At 37.1% G+C, this 14,008-nt stretch overlaps 1 protein-coding gene across 3 annotated transcripts in view; it reads left to right on the top strand.

Moving 5' to 3' along the window:
* ITPR2 (inositol 1,4,5-trisphosphate receptor type 2) overlaps positions 1–14,008 on the top strand; it is a 266,121-nt gene that overhangs the window by 95,683 nt on the left and 156,430 nt on the right. For all 3 annotated transcript variants that reach the window (XM_042889533.1, XM_042889531.1, XM_042889534.1), the window contains 4 exons: positions 6,272–6,465; positions 8,867–8,999; positions 9,910–9,967; positions 11,441–11,606. In XM_042889533.1, the coding sequence (XP_042745467.1) occupies positions 6,272–6,465; positions 8,867–8,999; positions 9,910–9,967; positions 11,441–11,606 (551 nt within the window). The remainder of the gene's footprint in view (positions 1–6,271; positions 6,466–8,866; positions 9,000–9,909; positions 9,968–11,440; positions 11,607–14,008) is intronic.

Below are 14,008 nucleotides of genomic sequence, written 5' to 3'. Positions count from 1 at the left end.
CTGCTTTTCCTCTCTTTCTCTTTAAGCAACACTGAAGGCAGAGTAAGCTGACTGAAGGGAAGGCCAGGTCTCTTTGTATTGCCATACAAGGCTTGACTGGGCCTTGAATCTATCTGCTGTGCTGTAAAGAATACAGGATCATGGAATCACCAAGGTTGGAAAAGACCTACAAGATCATCCAGTCCAATAGGGAATAGAAGTTTTTATTGCACAAAGATGGTGGTAGATAACAGCTGATGTAGATAACCCAGCTTTTAAATCATGTAAAGTATAACTTTTCCATATCCTCTATCTGGATCATCCGTAGAACCCAGCAACAACTTTTCTTGATCAAGTTAGAGGGGTAAGGCTCTTCTCCACTACCTGAGGTGCTTGGGAGGGACATTGGAAGATTGCTTAGGATTTTTTCAGACCTGTAGAATTTTTTGGCAAGTGGGAGGAGGCTTATGCTTCAGGAATGTAGAACAGAAAAACTTCTAATAAAGTAGTTCTTGCAGCTGCCAATGCATTGTGCAGATGGGACTGATGTTGCTTTGTATCTAGGGATTCAAGCTGCAGCTGAACATTAGCCAAAAGCTTCCATTGGGAATGATGAGGAAAGCAGAAGGAACTGAAGAGGGGCCATCTGCTCAGTTTGTTAAGGAAGAATGGTTTTCAGAGACTATTGAGTCTCTTGATTTCTTTGCTATTGCAAACTTATATATCCTGTGGGATTACTTTGGTCTAGAAGCCATCCCCAAGTTCAGAGGAGAAGTAGTTTCCAAGTGGTATTTGAAAACCTTTGGGGTCATAGGGCAGCTTATTATTCACTGCAGCCCTTCAGCCTCTGCATTTGATTGTTTGAGGAGTTAATTGCTTTTGTAGTAGCACATGCACTCTGTTTTGTGTCCTGCTATGCTGGAACTTAAGTGTTTTCTAGGAGGTATTTGTAAGAAGTTGAAGCATCTGATCATTTATTTGCCTTACTCAGGTCAAGGGAGTTGTCTTTCTAACTTCCTAATTGAGAAAAGAGAGAAAACAGGAAAAAAATGCCACATTTTTGTGAAGCCTTTGACTTGTTTCCTTTTTCCCCCCATATTTTATGTATGCAAGACTGAACCATGTGTTGGTTGGGTTTATGAAGAGTTGCTGGAGCATTAGACACATGTATATTATCTTTATCTGGCCATTAAGTACTAGATTTCCTGAAGAACCCCTTGTATGTCAGCTCCTATTTCATTACTTAGTTTCTAGAAGCATTAAATATGCAGTTTTCCAGTCCCTAATGAGAGCTGTCAGGTGTTAAAATACTTCTGAAAATACAGGTGCCTTTCATAGGGAGATGTGCAACGTAGAAAAATGTTTCAGCTGAAAAAGGCTGAGCAGTTCTGCAAATTGAGTCACAGGAATCCATCTTTTCTACATCTGTAGATGAGGAATACTGAACACTGTTAGTAAGAGTAAACTGACGCTCTGTGGCAACTAAGGACCGGATCAGCTGTGTACAGTTAACTTTTAAATAAATGAGACTGCACATCAGTTCACTGATGTATTGGGAACGTCTGTGAAATAGGGCACTGCTCACTCCAAGATTATTTGCCAGCCTTCTCTTTACTATTCATGAAATACCTAAAATGCTGTGGATACTTGTCCAGTGAGAACAAGTTGAAGATGCTATGTAGTGACTCGCTAGGAACAATAAGAAGAAAAGCCAGAAGAATTGTCGATAAACTCTCGGACAGTTGTTTTTCTATCTGAACATGGCATTTTGTCTCTCGCCATCTATACTGTATTATATCACAAATTGTTGTTTACTTTTATATTTTGTTTTTACAATTCTTGCAAGCAGTAAGTGACTTAGCAAGTATGTTTATGTAGAAAATGAAGCGTCAGATTATCCACTGTTTCGATTACTTGGGTGGTTGTTATCTTTTTTTCCATAACTGACTCCTGTGAGAAGTCTCTTTTCTCAGAGAGGCCGCTGTGTTGTCAGTTGTGCTAAATTGTATGACATTATGTGCTACAGTTTTATGACAGAAACTGATATTCATTAGGAAGTTGTGATCACTGTAATAAAAAGTAATGAAAAGGAGATGCATGATTGTCTTTTCAGAACATGACAAGTATTCTCTTCTTTCCTCTTAACTTCATTGTCAGTCAATCTGCAGCTCCTTTAAATTGCCACTTGTGCACACAGCGATTTCACTCATTCATTGACAAGCCTCTGGGGACTGTACATTCAATAGGAGGCATTTCAAGCTTGTTCCACTGCTTATGGAAGGTTCATGAGATCGGACTTACCTTGTCGGAGAGAGAAGCAGAGAGAGAGAAAAAATGAACATTCATGGGGATTGCATGGAGCTCTCTTTCTATGTTGGTCAGCCACAGCTCTGAATGTTTTTGCAGTGGTTCACTGATAAGAGTTGTGGCTGCTTTTCCAAACTAGCACAATACAGTGTTTCCATGTATGTTCTCTCCTTGCCTCCCTTCTCAAACATGTTGGATTGTCAGTACCTTGAGCTCAAAGAAGTCAACAAATGAGGGAGATCAGCAGGATAAAGGTGGCAGTATGACGTGAAAGCGCAGCTCAGACTTCTATTCACTTTGTCTTTAGCAGAGTATGTGGAAAAATAATCAGTGTTCACATCTATTTCTTTCTCTTTCTCCAGTTTTTGCTTAGTTAACTAACTGAGCAGTAAGTTAATTTTTCTTTGGCTGCTGGTATTCAGGAAGCACTCTGGAGCTGAGATCAGAGCTCTGTTGGTTTGGTCATACATCCGAAAATCTTTAATATCTTTTACTGACCCAACATATTTTGTCTTATCTTGTTGCAAGCTTAGCTGGTATGCAGTCACTTGTTATGCCACAATAACTTTTCTGTATGTCTTACCTCAGAGGTTCACACCCTTTCCTGCTGAGATAACTGTGTTAAAGCAAAGAGAAGACAACAAGTGTGGCAAAAAGGAACAACTCATTAATAAGAGTGCTGCTGGCCCTGTGTTTAAGAATGACAGATTTAAATTCATACCTGATATGGTCTAGAATTCCAAAGGAGGACAGAGGCACTGAGTGATATGAATGTTGACTTACTGGGGGATCTTTGGAAGAGAAACTGCTGCTTACCTTTGTGTATGAATGATCCTTGTGACTTCTTTCAAAGAATAGATTAGTTCCTCTCATTGTTGAGACCCAGCCAACTGCTTCACATCCATGCATACATTTGCTGGCTGATTGCTGTCTGCTGTAAGGGATGGCTACATTTCATCAGAACGTTACAGAACATAACATAGCTGTTGAAATATCTTCACTGAAAAGTATGCTGAGTTGCTCTGGTTGCTTTATTGTTTTCACTCTGAGAATGTTCTCCCCAGGTCTATTCTCAGTTAATTAAAAATAGTATTTGTCAATATCAACCAGTTACTGGAAAATTTTCCAAAATGAGTTTAGCCATGATACCCTTTCTCACTGGTGTTATTGAGAGAAATAAAGCAACATGAAATCACCACTCACTTCAGCTGTAAATACCAAACTAGCTTAAGTAGACGTTTCTGTTACTAGTGACCTTTCCTACACACTGATGAAATACAATTTGAAATGACAGTATAGATAAGTACTACTGTAACTCTTTACTTTTCTGTCTCCAGCTCTTTACATCAGCCACGGGAAGTCAATAGTCAAGGTGTGTTGTGGACAGAGGTTTTATCCTTGTTACAGATTCTGTTGGGAAGCTACCTTATAGCTACCACTCACTGGTTTGTACCATATTTTACCACTGATGTTCCACTGTTAAGGAGAAAGGGCAGGAGTCATCTCATTTCTTTTTATTTTCTGAATGCTTTTATAGACTCCTTTGTCTCATTAGCTGAGTCTCTCCCAGTCTTTATTACATCAAAGCTCTTGGTGTCCATTTTAGAGATGGAGAAGATATTCTCAGTATTCTCCTCATTTATAGAAGTGGTCCTGAAATGCAGGGAGATTGACTAATTCCACAGTCACACAGGAATCCAAATCCCTTAACAGGATTTCTCATCCCCAGTGTTGCCTATTCAGCAACCGAGTAATGACAGTCAAATAAGCGGGATGAATGCTCCAGGCAAAATCCCAGCTTGTTTTCTTCAAAGACATGAGCTGTACCTAAAATATTGAGCAGAGAGTTGATTACTTCCTACCCTACAGTGATAGAAAGACCAGGGCTGTGGTGGGTGTGAGTAAATGTGATGACTGGAGCTTGGGGCTATTCTTGAGCTTGATTTGTGGAAGAATATGTATCTGTGCCTATCATGAGTATTACCTGTAATTTTTTTCCATTAATCAGATTTTTCTGACTCCTTGTACAAAAACTTGTCTTGACTACCTTTTTTGCTAATTGTATACTGAGTAGATTTTAGTCTTGAAGGGTGGGCTTTTTTAACTTCTTAAGATAAAGCAAAACTCTTCTACCTTATTTAGGACAAACTATAGTTTTGTCTGATTTTCTAGAAGAGTATCTTTTGACTGTTTTTAGAATTAAATGGTTTTAAATGAACTAAATGGTAATTGGCATAAGTTATTTTTTGTAAAGAATTCCTGAGCTTTCCAGATAGCAGTGCCTCTATTTGTGTTCAACTCTGTACAACAGCTGTGGAAGAGATTTTTAGATCTCTGCTGTGAATGAGAGGATGATGTCTTCCCAAGTGAGATTTAGAGCCAAGAATATCACAGGCTATGAAGGAAATGCACAACCTGTACATCTTGTGTTCAAATGTTCATCGTGTGTTCAAATGAACTTGTCAGTCAGCATTAAGGGCAGGATGATTTGAACTTGATCATTTGTATCACAGTTTGGAGATGAAGAAGATACAAAAAGTCAATTTAACTAAAGCCCTTTTAAGGATTAAAGGTTCTTTATTTAGTAATCTAGCTTTTCATGTGTGTAATGAATGCAGTGAAAATTAATGTTTAGAATACTGGTAGAAAGGGGATGGAGAGAGAGGGGAAGAGAGAGAAGGAAAGACATACATACAATTTATTCCACATTTTTTTTTATTTGATTTGAAAGGTAAATGAGCAATTTTAATTTTGCATCAGGGACACTACTTGGAATCACTTTTATTTGCTTTACACAGTTCTAGTCAGTTAGGGGAACTTTGTGCCCTCCTAATGTGAAAATTCAGACATTTCTTCGACTTCAAGGTTTTTTTTCTCTTAACATCCTGCAATGTCAGAAATACATTTTTCCCCCTCTGTAGAGACAACAAAACCAAAACCAAGCATTAAAAAAAAACAGCCAACAAACAATCCAAATCTAACTCCATGCATATAAGTATGTAGAGACTTGAAAGCACCTATGCAAAAGTATATGCATACAGATTTTCAAGCTGTCCAGGTCATCATCATGTGTAATGGGATTGATCATATTTATCATGAGCTTTAGCAAGCTGAAGCATAATGAAGACATAAGCATGTCTTACTGTCTAGAGACAGTACTTGTATACCCAGCAGCAGCTGCAGACTTGGCTGAGCTGCTTCTACCGTGTTCATTACATTAGTCTTTCTCCTGCTAGTTGTTGGATGTGTGTCCTGTTATCTGGACCAGAGAGAGATCTGGACCAAACAGAGCTTAATCAGACTTGCACAGCCTCAATTCTCTTCTGTTAGTGTGACGTATAAGAAATTCAAGCTTCTGTAGTACAAAAGGCATCTTTACCATCAAGCTTTTGTGTTATGAGCAGTCATCAAGGTGAAGACAGTGGCAGTAGGCATGGTGAATAACTCCTCCACTGTGTCTATAGAGCAAGATCATAAATTACAGCAATGGAAGATATAAATGGACTATCAATATTTTCTAACAGTAAACATCAAACAGTGGAATTGCTTGCTTAGGGATGCTTTAAAATGTGAGATATGTATCACCTAAGTATTCTTATGGATAGGTTAAACAACATTTCTTTCAGAAATGGTTTTAGTTGTAGTGTACAGATGATATATATATATATATATATAGATATAGTCCTCTACTTTTTATGATTTCTTGAACATGCTAACAGGGCTGTAGAAAGCTTTTACATCTTCTCCATCTGTTGACCTGCAAGCAACGATCCCCTGGAAAATCAATTAAGAAAATTGTCCCAAAACCACTGACTAATATGAATGAGTTAATGCTCCTAATTTTTTAATGAGGATTTGAGGATTTGTTTTTCATTAGGCCAATAAAAACGTAAAGGAGTTTGACAGCATGGGTCTATGTGTCATATATATATCTCTGCAAGCAAGCTTCACTGATGGCAAATATGTGTATGTGTTTAATGCATAGGAAACAATGTTATGAGAACCATCCATGGTGTAGGAGAGATGATGACCCAAATGGTACTAAGCAGAGGATCTATATTTCCCATCAGTGTCCCCGATGTACAGCCAAGCATTCACCCAAGCAAGCAAGCCACCACCTCAGAGAATGAAGATGTGATTGTAATGGACACCAAATTGAAAATCATTGAGATTTTACAGGTAATAATGATTGGTGGAATGTTAAATGGCAATCATTTTACATTTATTCACTTACTTACATAATGGCAGGTTCTATTACCTACATTCTTATTATTCCCTGAGCTGTTCATTATGCGAACACTTTGATATAAGGAAGAATACTACTTTGTGTGAACAGTAGTACAATTGTGGTTCTCACAATTGTTGTCCTTAACTTCCAAAGGAACGAGGTGCTATAGAAACTCTATCACTGTAACTGTGATAAGACCTAACTTGTACGTTAAGCTACCTCACTAATGTTTTCTGAAAACAGCATATGTGTTTCCAGTTTCATTAGCACTCATTTTACACTGATATAGCTTATTTATTTGACTTTAGTATTTGAGGGGACATAGACCCACTGAGGTCAAGCAAAGTCATACAATTTTGAAGTTGTTTTCAGATTTCCACTGTTAGCTGCCCACAGACTATTCTCAATTATGATTTTCTCCCAGTTGAACTGACAAGTATGACACTAGCATGCCTCCTGAGATACAATTTTCATTTTGTGCTAATAATGAGTAAAGTGGCACACATTTGTTCTGCATATCAAATCCCAGTTCTTGCAGTATTTAGCCCTCAAGGAGTTTTTCAGTATTTTCTGTAAATCCTGCTGATCTGTTGGTACTATTGTCAATTTTGAAGGATTCCATTCGTTCTGAAGGCTTATAAATGATTTAGATTACCTTAGTTACTTGTTATCTGAAAGGTTACTAATTATTAGGTCTTCAATACTGCATACATTAATTTCAGATCTGCTTTAGCTTAAGGCTTATGGAGTGTTATAAAAGTGGGATGTTAAGGCTTATGAAAGTGTTATGAAGTGATACCTCCTAAAGAATACCATTCATGTGTCCTGTTTGTCAATTTCCTTTGATTTGCTGAATGTGTAAGTTTGCTTCCATGTGTCTTGCTCTACTGGTTGATGCATGGAAGAATGATTCCAGGATACCAGCCTCTTCCTATAGATTCCCTGTCTACTCACACGAAAAAGAAACACATTTTTGTCACAACCTTTCCTCTTCCACAGCACATCTAGTGCAAGATCGCCCAGGACTGGAGAGTGTTTAATCCTATGCTGTTACTTTGTCTGTGGCTTAGTTATGTTTTAGCTATGTGGTCAAATTACTGCAAATTAGCAAATTGTCATGTTGAGTGAACCATAGCAAATGTGCATATATAAAATCTTAGTTCATAAGGAATACAGAGTAGTTCAGTTTCATTTAAAACACGATGAAGAAGGATTAAGTTAAATCACATTACCTTTTGTTACAGGGCTATTAACCTAAAATGCAAGGATATTTTAGATTTATTGTATTGTCATGCATAGCTAGTACAATGATGAGTAAGACTATTCTATTCTAAGAACTATTAAGCTTATAGTAATTGTTCCTCTTATTTTATATAACAGGATAACTTGATCATGGAACCACAGTAAACCTACTTATTTTCTGTTCTGTATTAGAAGATTTTGTTGAAAAGATATTGTTTCCTTAACTAACAATTTACTTGGTTGTAGATGGCATAGATGGCGCTAGTTACATTAGTGAAATCCTATTGCAGTGCTCTGGTCTCAGAGCTTGTATGACTTTAGTTACAGATCAAAGAAGCAAGTGGGCACTATTTGCTAAGTCATTACCTGTCACCTGAATCTTGCTAACTTAATACCTGTACTTTTATCCACACTGAAATGGAAACATTAAATAATTGTAAACCTTTTCCATTGTATGCTTACATTTACTGTGGGATAGGAGCTTATGTGACTGAAGTCTTGCAACTCAGTTGATAAGCAGCCAGTTGTTGAAATGTAGAAATCTGTCAGTCCTTCAGGTGGTGTTTATGTTTCCAGCCAACTTATTTTTCTCACTTTTTCATTTTAAAAGCAGTGCTTACAGGTTTGATTTGGGATTTTTCCTGTATGAGTTTCTGTTTTCACTGCTGAAGGCACCAAAAATTAAAAGAAAACATCTGTCAGGCATCTGAGTGGGTGAACCTCGAGCCTGTCATCTTTACACTCAGCCCCACTCCACTATCTCCATGAGGCCTTAGATGTCTGACTGAAATATGAAATAATCTGTTTCAACCTGGGTTTGGATGTACTGATCTGGCTTGTAGGCAGTGAGGACAAGGCAGCGTGCTGGTGCCCCTAGACAAATCAGTCTGTTTCTTAGCATTCATCTGTAGACAGGGCAATGTTTGATACATCTCTGGTAAAGGCAGTGGGAAGAAGTCACAGCAAACTGAAATAAATATAATGAATTCATTTTGCATAGGGGAGGTATTTATTATAATAATAACCACATATATTTGTACACAGAGACACACACACAACCCTAAACCTATGTTATTAAAAAAAATTCTGATTTTAAACTTCTTCTTGTAGTTTATTCTCAGTGTTAGACTGGACTATAGAATATCCTACATGCTGTCCATCTATAAGAGAGAGTTTGGGGAAAACAATGAGAACGTCGATAGCTCTACAGCCTCCCCACCTGACACATCAGGGATTCCCTCAGGTAAATATTGCTAATTCCATGTAAACTTCTGCATTGTTCCAAATGTTTTAGTAAGCAATAAACTGAACTGCACCAAAAAGATGCATGTCAGTGAATTTGAAAAGCTTGTGATAAAATGAAAGTCTTAACAAATCCCACAAAAGAGATATTTGCTGGTTTGTCCTCTGCTAACTAAAATGTAATTCCTTTTTTCTATTATGACAATTTATTCTCTTACTTGTACACTCCCCAAAACACTGGAAGATGATAAGTGTCTCGGAACACACAGATCTTGAAAACATGTTTAAAGAGTGGATGAGGACAGCTTTATGTGTGGTGAATGTAGCATGGGAATTGAGTGACTTTCCAAGGGAGCGTTCTGGTGCACACATAGGTACTTAAAAGGCTGACAGCTCTGTGTGTGATGAGCTACAGGTTAGGGAGAATTTAATTGGAGGTGCTGTGCAATAAAGGTGTGGCTAAGAAATACTACAGTCTTAAGTGGTAAGGTATATTAAAGTAATTCTAAAGAAGACTGATAGTGTGGTAAATGATTTGATTTATGATAAATATTGTAAAGGTCATGTGTCTCATTTTACTGCTTTACGGAGGTTGGCTAATCTAACCAACAGTGTAGAATTTTCACATTCTGTGACATTTGTGACACAGTGCCACGTTGATCCAATCTGTCACTAGAATTAGTCTCTTCCAAAGTAGTAGTAAAACATAATTTAACTGCCGTATGTTCTAGTTCTTTCCTACTGTTCTTTCCCTTTCATTTTTCCATTAAATACAAGGAATTGTGCCTAGCTGAGAGATGCAGTTAGACCTTAAGTTGATAACATCCACTTTAAAGATGGAATTCTTTTTCACTTGCAGGTTAAACAAACATCGGTGTTCTTTACAAATTTTTATTTTGATTGTTTTCCAGCAATTGTTCCAGACATAGATGAAATTGCAGCTCAGGCTGAAACCATGTTTGCTGGCAGGTATAATCTCTGAAGTTTTACCTGTCTATATTAATCCTTTTATTTACACTGATACTAATTATGGACAGTGTCTCTTGATTCTGTATGTGTTTTCATACCCCATTCTCTTCACTTGGCTAATTCTTATTACATAACCTACGCATGGACAGATAGGTGTCAGAAAAGACCTGGATTTTGAACAGACTGGCCAGTGGGTGGTACTTGTTGAGGGACTGGAATGACAACCCTCTTGATCATCTGTAGTTGTAAGAGAGTTGGTAGAAAATTTGTTCCCAAAGACAGGTGGAGAATCGTGTACAGATGTGTTTGGCTTAACCACACTACTTTTTTCTCTCTATAATATGCTTTTAAAGATAGACCCTTTTCAAATACATTTTATGCCTGTTGACCCAAATTTCTTGGATCAGTAGGTTACTGTTGTATCTTGTCTTGAAATTACTAAGAAACTGTTATAAAATATAATCTATTTCATGTGGCTCCACAAATGAACTGTGGACCTCTTGCCATAATCTCTGGACCACCAAAAACTTGTAGATCAAAAATGATGCGTGCAAAGTTTTGGAAGTGTTTTCATCTATGCTGTGAACAACAATAACAAAAAACATGCACAGAAAATATCCACACTGGAAAATTATTACCCTTATTGCTATACTGGTTTAACTTTTCTGGAACAATTATAATTATACCAGTAAAAATGTTTCCCTTTTAGACAAGGCCTCCGACTTGAAAGATTTTCTTGGAGCTTGGGACAGAGATCCTCAAGATAGGATTTCTCATCTTTCTTGTCTGTCCCTAATGTGCTTTCAGTCTTTACCAGTGAGAGCAATGCCTCCATTCCTCTCCCTTAACTCTCATAATGTAAAACAACACATAGCCTTTGGCATCTTCATCTTCAAAATGAACAGTGAGACTGAATGGTTTCTTGGAAACATTATTTCTGCTTTGATATGTTAAGTATAAATGTGATTTCTTTTGCACGAGATTGTAAATATGATTCCTGAACTACGATGCTTTTCTCAAGTCCCACAATTTTTGAGCTTATTTTTTCTTGAATGAAATTTTAATATCAGCTGAAAAGGGAAGGATTAAAAAGGACAGGCCCAATCTCTGATAAAATGCCATTGACTTCAATTAGTTCGAACTGTGAATGAACTTGGTGCAGTTTATCTAAAATGTAAATGAATGTTTTTGCAATATGGATTTTAATCACAATATTTGACACAGTTCATACATATTTACTTTTATTCTGTAGCATTTCTTGTGCTACAAGATTGCCAAAACAGCATATTACTGTAGGATTTAAATACCTATAAAATATGTTAAAAGGGCATTTATAATTTATATCCCACAGCAGATTAGATGTGGTTGTAAGAGCTGTATAGAATTAAGATTGTACTTTCATTGCATATTTCTGTCAAAAGATTTTATTATTTTACTTTATTTGGTCTTTTTTTTCCTCCATATCTGTTGAAGAAAAGAAAAGAATGCGGTTCAGCTTGATGATGAAGGGGGCAGAACCTTTTTACGAGTCCTCATTCACCTCATCATGCATGATTATCCTCCTTTGCTCTCAGGTGCTCTGCATCTGCTATTTAAGCACTTCAGCCAGAGAGCAGAAGTTCTGCAAGCATTTAAACAGGTACCAGTGGGCATATAATTATTGTAGGGAACGATGGGAAAAAGTTTTTCCAAAGACTGATTTTTTTTTTTTTTAACCTGCTGTTTGTACATAGGTTGCTCTGAAAATAACATCTCCTATTTGTTTCTATGGAAAATACAACACTACTTGACAGAACAGTCTCAGCTAAAAAAAGTCTATTTTTCAATACATAGTCACCACTATTAGTTATGCATTTTTGCCAGTGAGAAACAATAGCCAGCATGCCATTCATAAAAACCTGCACTAGCTGCATTGCCATCTGGAACATGGCTTGTCTTTCAAGTTGTTCTCACCATTGCTAAAATGTACCACCCACTACCTCGCTGTGCTCACATACACTGTTTGGTCTCCATAAGCATTCAGCAAATGTTGATGAATGCCAGTGGGTGTCATATTTTCTGCATGGTGGAATTCAGTGATGCACCTTTCCTTCATACACACTTCTATCTCAGACACCATTTTGTCAGATTTGTCTGCTGCTATCTGTCACGTGGCAACAAGACGTAATGGAGTATTGGTGGGAAGGTTCAACCTCTACTGCCGTCACACCAACATCTGTTTCTGATGTCATGGGCCAGCATAATAAAATAGGAGGCATTACTTTTGGAGCATCCTTCATGGTTTGACAGTGCTTAGGGGACTTTTCTTAAGGGTCCCAAGTCAGCAGAGAGACTTTTTTTTGTTTTTATTAGAGGTGAACACAGTGTGCTAGTGCATATTCTAGCTGTAATGTAACTGGAAAATCTATGTCTGTGGTGACAGCTGGGACAAAGATATCTCAGAGTGAGACTTGATGTAGTGATCCCTCAGAGACAGAGCTTGTAGCTTGTGTTCTGCAAGCACTGTACGTGTGTCAGCAATAAGACTTTCCTGTCTCCAGGATTACCTAAACTGGATGTAAAGCAGTACTGCTGTAAATGCAGTGTTTTCAGTTCTAGCTGTAATTCAGGTGTCCTTGCATGGACTCTTTGCATCCGCTGCATGATACAGATATGCCCAAACAACAGAAAGCCAGTAATGGGGCCAAATCTGTCTTCAGCTTTTACTCTTTTGTCTTGGTAGCATTGCATGTGCATGGTCCATGTGTCAGGGGATTAGTGTTGGGAAATCTGATGTCATGTGGCTAGATAACAGAGACATATCTGTTACGTAACCCTATAACATATGCTGTTAAGACCATCTGATGTTTATTTCAGGACTTTACTAGCATATTGTCTCACTGTTATGTAAGATGTGGAGGCTTCTCTTGTTTGAAAACAGATGAATGATAAAGACCTGGAAAGCTTTTGTTTAATGTTTTTTGCATTGTAGCATAACAGCCTCCTACCAGGATTTTAATGTTAGGCCTTGCAGATTAGGTGCACAAACAGCTCCTATTACCAGGTTAGCAAGGATTTGAGTAGCTTACCATGTTTTCATAAAGGAAGGAAAAGGCTAATTGACAAATACACAAAAAAGATATAGAGAACCTGGAATATGAATATCTGTGGGTGAGCAACATTCGTAAATTCTGCTAAATAACAAGGTTTTACTAAGCAGTGAGAAGAAGATGAAAATTTTGTATTACAAGGTAGTGAATGTTTGCCTGCAAGTAGTGATTTTTTGTTTTCAGTGTTCCTATCAGTTTTCCTATCTGCCATGTGATTGTATTCCTTTAAATAAATAACATTTTTTAATGTTGCCTATCGGTTAATTGTGAAGATTATTGTATTTTTTGGTATATCATCTTCATTAACAATCTTGGGAGAGCAAAAAGTATTATGAAGAAAGGAAATGTGTAGATCATGGTAAATAAAGAACTAGAAATAACAGTGAAAAGCAGGAACAGACGATTTAAGCAGTACAAGAAAACTAAAGTGCGATTAATCTTAGTGAGATGCAGCTGCTCAGAGAGTGGGAATATCTAAGCCTGAATGGTTCATGAGCTATTCAAACAAGTTTGTTTTTTTTTAACTGGACTAATGGTGTTAAAGATCTAGTATTTTTCACTGGTTATGATGATGATCATTAAGTTGCTGGCCATTCTGACATTTCTTTGGATCTCCTGATTCCTTGGCATACCACTATTTTTCTCCTTTGTTTTCTTTTTCTTAGAACTATGTTGATAGATTAAGCTATTTCAAATTATATTGTTTCAATATCATGAAGATCATCGTCATGGCATCGGAGCTTACTCTGGAGCTTACTCTCTTGAGAGCTCAAGGCCTTGTGAATTATGTACTTGCACTGAAAAAGTTTTGCAGTGTGTTAAGGAAGGATGGAAAATGATCCATTATTATGAATTATGAATATTATATTATGAATTATTAATATAACATATATAATATAATATTAATATAATATAATATAAAATATTATATACATTATATTATATTATATTA

The sequence above is a fragment of the Lagopus leucura genome, unplaced genomic scaffold (genome assembly GCF_019238085.1).
Source record: "Lagopus leucura isolate 7727_CA_CO unplaced genomic scaffold, USGS_WTPT01 Super-Scaffold_100159, whole genome shotgun sequence".
Classification (NCBI taxonomy): Eukaryota; Metazoa; Chordata; class Aves; order Galliformes; family Phasianidae; genus Lagopus; species Lagopus leucura.
The sequence above is the reverse complement of the archived record's forward strand: the minus strand, read 5'-3'. Positions and strand labels throughout refer to the sequence as shown.